The sequence below is a fragment of the Montipora capricornis genome, chromosome 8, assembly GCF_036669925.1.
Source record: "Montipora capricornis isolate CH-2021 chromosome 8, ASM3666992v2, whole genome shotgun sequence".
NCBI classification, from domain to species: domain Eukaryota; kingdom Metazoa; phylum Cnidaria; class Anthozoa; order Scleractinia; family Acroporidae; genus Montipora; species Montipora capricornis.
This window is the reverse complement of record NC_090890.1, coordinates 10,067,052-10,069,551: the sequence shown is the minus strand read 5'-3', so window position 1 is coordinate 10,069,551 and position 2,500 is coordinate 10,067,052. Positions and strand designations below refer to the sequence as shown.

The following is a 2,500-nucleotide window of genomic DNA, read 5'->3' as shown; positions in this document are numbered from 1 at the left end:
GAAACGATAAGGAAAACTGGGAGAATTAAAGGCATCATTGAAAAATATTGCCCCCTTGCCGAGACCATATTCTAATATTTTTTGCAACGCACTTGATTTTCATATCCGTTTGAAAAAAAATGAAACTTATTGTGTTGATTGTTTGCTAATTAATTATTTTTTGCAAGTCACTAAAGGAAAGTAATATAATAAACTTTATACCACTGATTAATCAAGGGCAGGTTCCATTTATATTAAAGTCAGACGAGAGCTATCCTTTGAACGATATCTAGCTCATTCTTCTTGTGGTTCGAGACTTCTAGCATTTTTTTTGGCCCGGTTTAGGTGCATGACTTCGGCCGTAGCGAAAAAAAACAGCCTTGGGTGGTTTCGATTTTCAAACCTGTCTTCTAACCGATGGGGTTAAAAGCCGAGTTTTCTGTTGTTTCTTGTGATCAATGAAATGGTCTCCAGCAAAGAAATACGACAATAATTTTCCGGGAAACAGTTTTACCAAGGATGAAGGATAATGAACCTACCCTGTGTAAATGCTGATGTAGGATCCCAGGCGGAAGGTTGTAGGAGTTAAAATTCATTGCTGCTTTTTATTTTACCGTTTCCCTGAAAACACCTGCGGCACTTTGTTAATTTTTCTTTATATTAAGAGATCATTGCAAGCTACTCGCTGTACTTTCTTTTGCGCTGCTTTTCGTTGTATCATTGTGTACGAGGTAATTCTAACTTTGGAGTGGAATCCTCACTGAGTGCTATCATTCAAATGAAAGTGGCTGAGTTGTTCTCACTTCATTTTGTAGTATTTATCGTGTTTCTTACTTTTCAGCCCGACTGGGGATTCTAATGTGAGACTCGATCAGTCCCAGTGGAGGCCCGCACAGATGAAGAATTACCCTCGAGCAGCGCCGGTTGACGACTGTGTTTGCAAAAGTTGCTCTGACTCCAAGCTACGAAACATTTCATATAAATAGAACATCAAATTTCCTTTGAACGAAGAGAGCGATTGTAATTTTTAGCTCTGTGGATGAAACCTCTTGAATTGAAGCCATAGATATGTTCTTTATCTCACATATGTTTAGTTCTACTTGCTGACATGAAACTGTTAGATTTTATGAAAAAGCTCGACCCAATGAAAAGGTTATCATAAACAATGATGACAGTCGCACCCCGGTTTTACTCACCATTTGAATTCCTGTCCTCTCCGGAACAACAAGGAGAAAATTGTTTCCAGGAATAAAAGACCATCGAAAAACGCCAAATACCAGAGTTTTTCATTTAGCGTTACTTGGACGACCCACCAAACGGACACAATGATATGACAAGCAAATATCAATCTTGTAAGCAAGGCTTTAACGATATCAGAGGACGAAGACATTGACCATACCGGCTTCCAGATGACTCGGCTATCGTTTTAATTTGTCTTCATGCCAACTTTTCCAGACGCTTCTAGGTGGCTCAGTGCAAATCTGCAAATAAACGGCTCCCTTGTATCCAGGTTTTTCTTCGCGAAAATCTATTTTAAAGCAGTTTTGTTGACTCGTAGATTCAGTTGTCGATTTGAGTCTTTTCCTAGCAAGTCAGGTAGTTTTTTGGTCGTTTTCACTTACTAGATCTATAAGCGAGGTTTCTCGTGTGATTAAAAAAAATATCACTCAACACTCTACATTAGCTGATAGCCACAATTTAGTGTCAAATCTTGTTTTTAGGTGACGTTTCCACTTTAAAGCAGAATTGGTTGGTAGCTTTTGAAAAGAATGGACCATTAGCAATCACGGTGTCATGTTGATATAAAGTCCTCCAATCTCAATGGACATCGTATTTGCTCGAAGCATCACGTCGAAAAATAATACAATTAATAAATTACGTTTCCTTTTTCTATTGTCATACTAAAATGAAGAGACATGTCTAAAAAGCTAAAGAAAATTTGACTTCCTGACGAGAGTTTTTATTTCTACAAGTAGTCCACCGCTTGATATAATGCTTCGCAGCAAATTAAACGTTTTGCCCAGGTTGCGATAATAAGACGCAGTCTTGGCTTTTAATTTACTGCAATGAACGGATCCAAGTTTGACCTAGGTAAACAGACAAATGATATTTACACTTATTTATGTAAAGCATCAAAAGAAACTTCATAATGAAGCCACCATTTTGACTGAAGTCTGTACGCTGCTATTGATACTCGCCTTTCCTGAAATTTTGTTTGTGTACACGATCTTGGAAATTCAAAGAAAAGAACCAATCCATTCTGTCCATCCAACTTTGTCTCCTGCAATTCGGACGAAAAAGCAAATATTTCACCTCTCTTCCGCGCTGTCTGTTTACACAGCTTTGCCCATCTCAGTAAAGCATCCATAAGGCCCGATTTACACGGTACGACTTTGTCGCATGCGACAACGGCTTACGACAGGCCCACGACATGATTTACGATTGTTGTGTACGTCAGAAAAAATGTCGTAGCATTTTAAAACATGTTTTAAAACGCTGCGACAATCGTAAGTCATGTCGT

General features: G+C 38.4%; 1 protein-coding gene across 1 annotated transcript in view; it reads right to left on the bottom strand.

The window, feature by feature from the left end:
* LOC138060276 (uncharacterized) overlaps positions 1-1,735 on the bottom strand; it is a 9,945-nt gene extending 8,210 nt beyond the window's left edge. The window contains exon 1 of the mRNA XM_068906019.1: positions 1,176-1,735. Within this exon, the coding sequence (XP_068762120.1) occupies positions 1,176-1,369 (194 nt within the window). The 5' untranslated portion in view covers positions 1,370-1,735. The remainder of the gene's footprint in view (positions 1-1,175) is intronic.
* Positions 1,736-2,500: the final 765 nt, after the last annotated feature.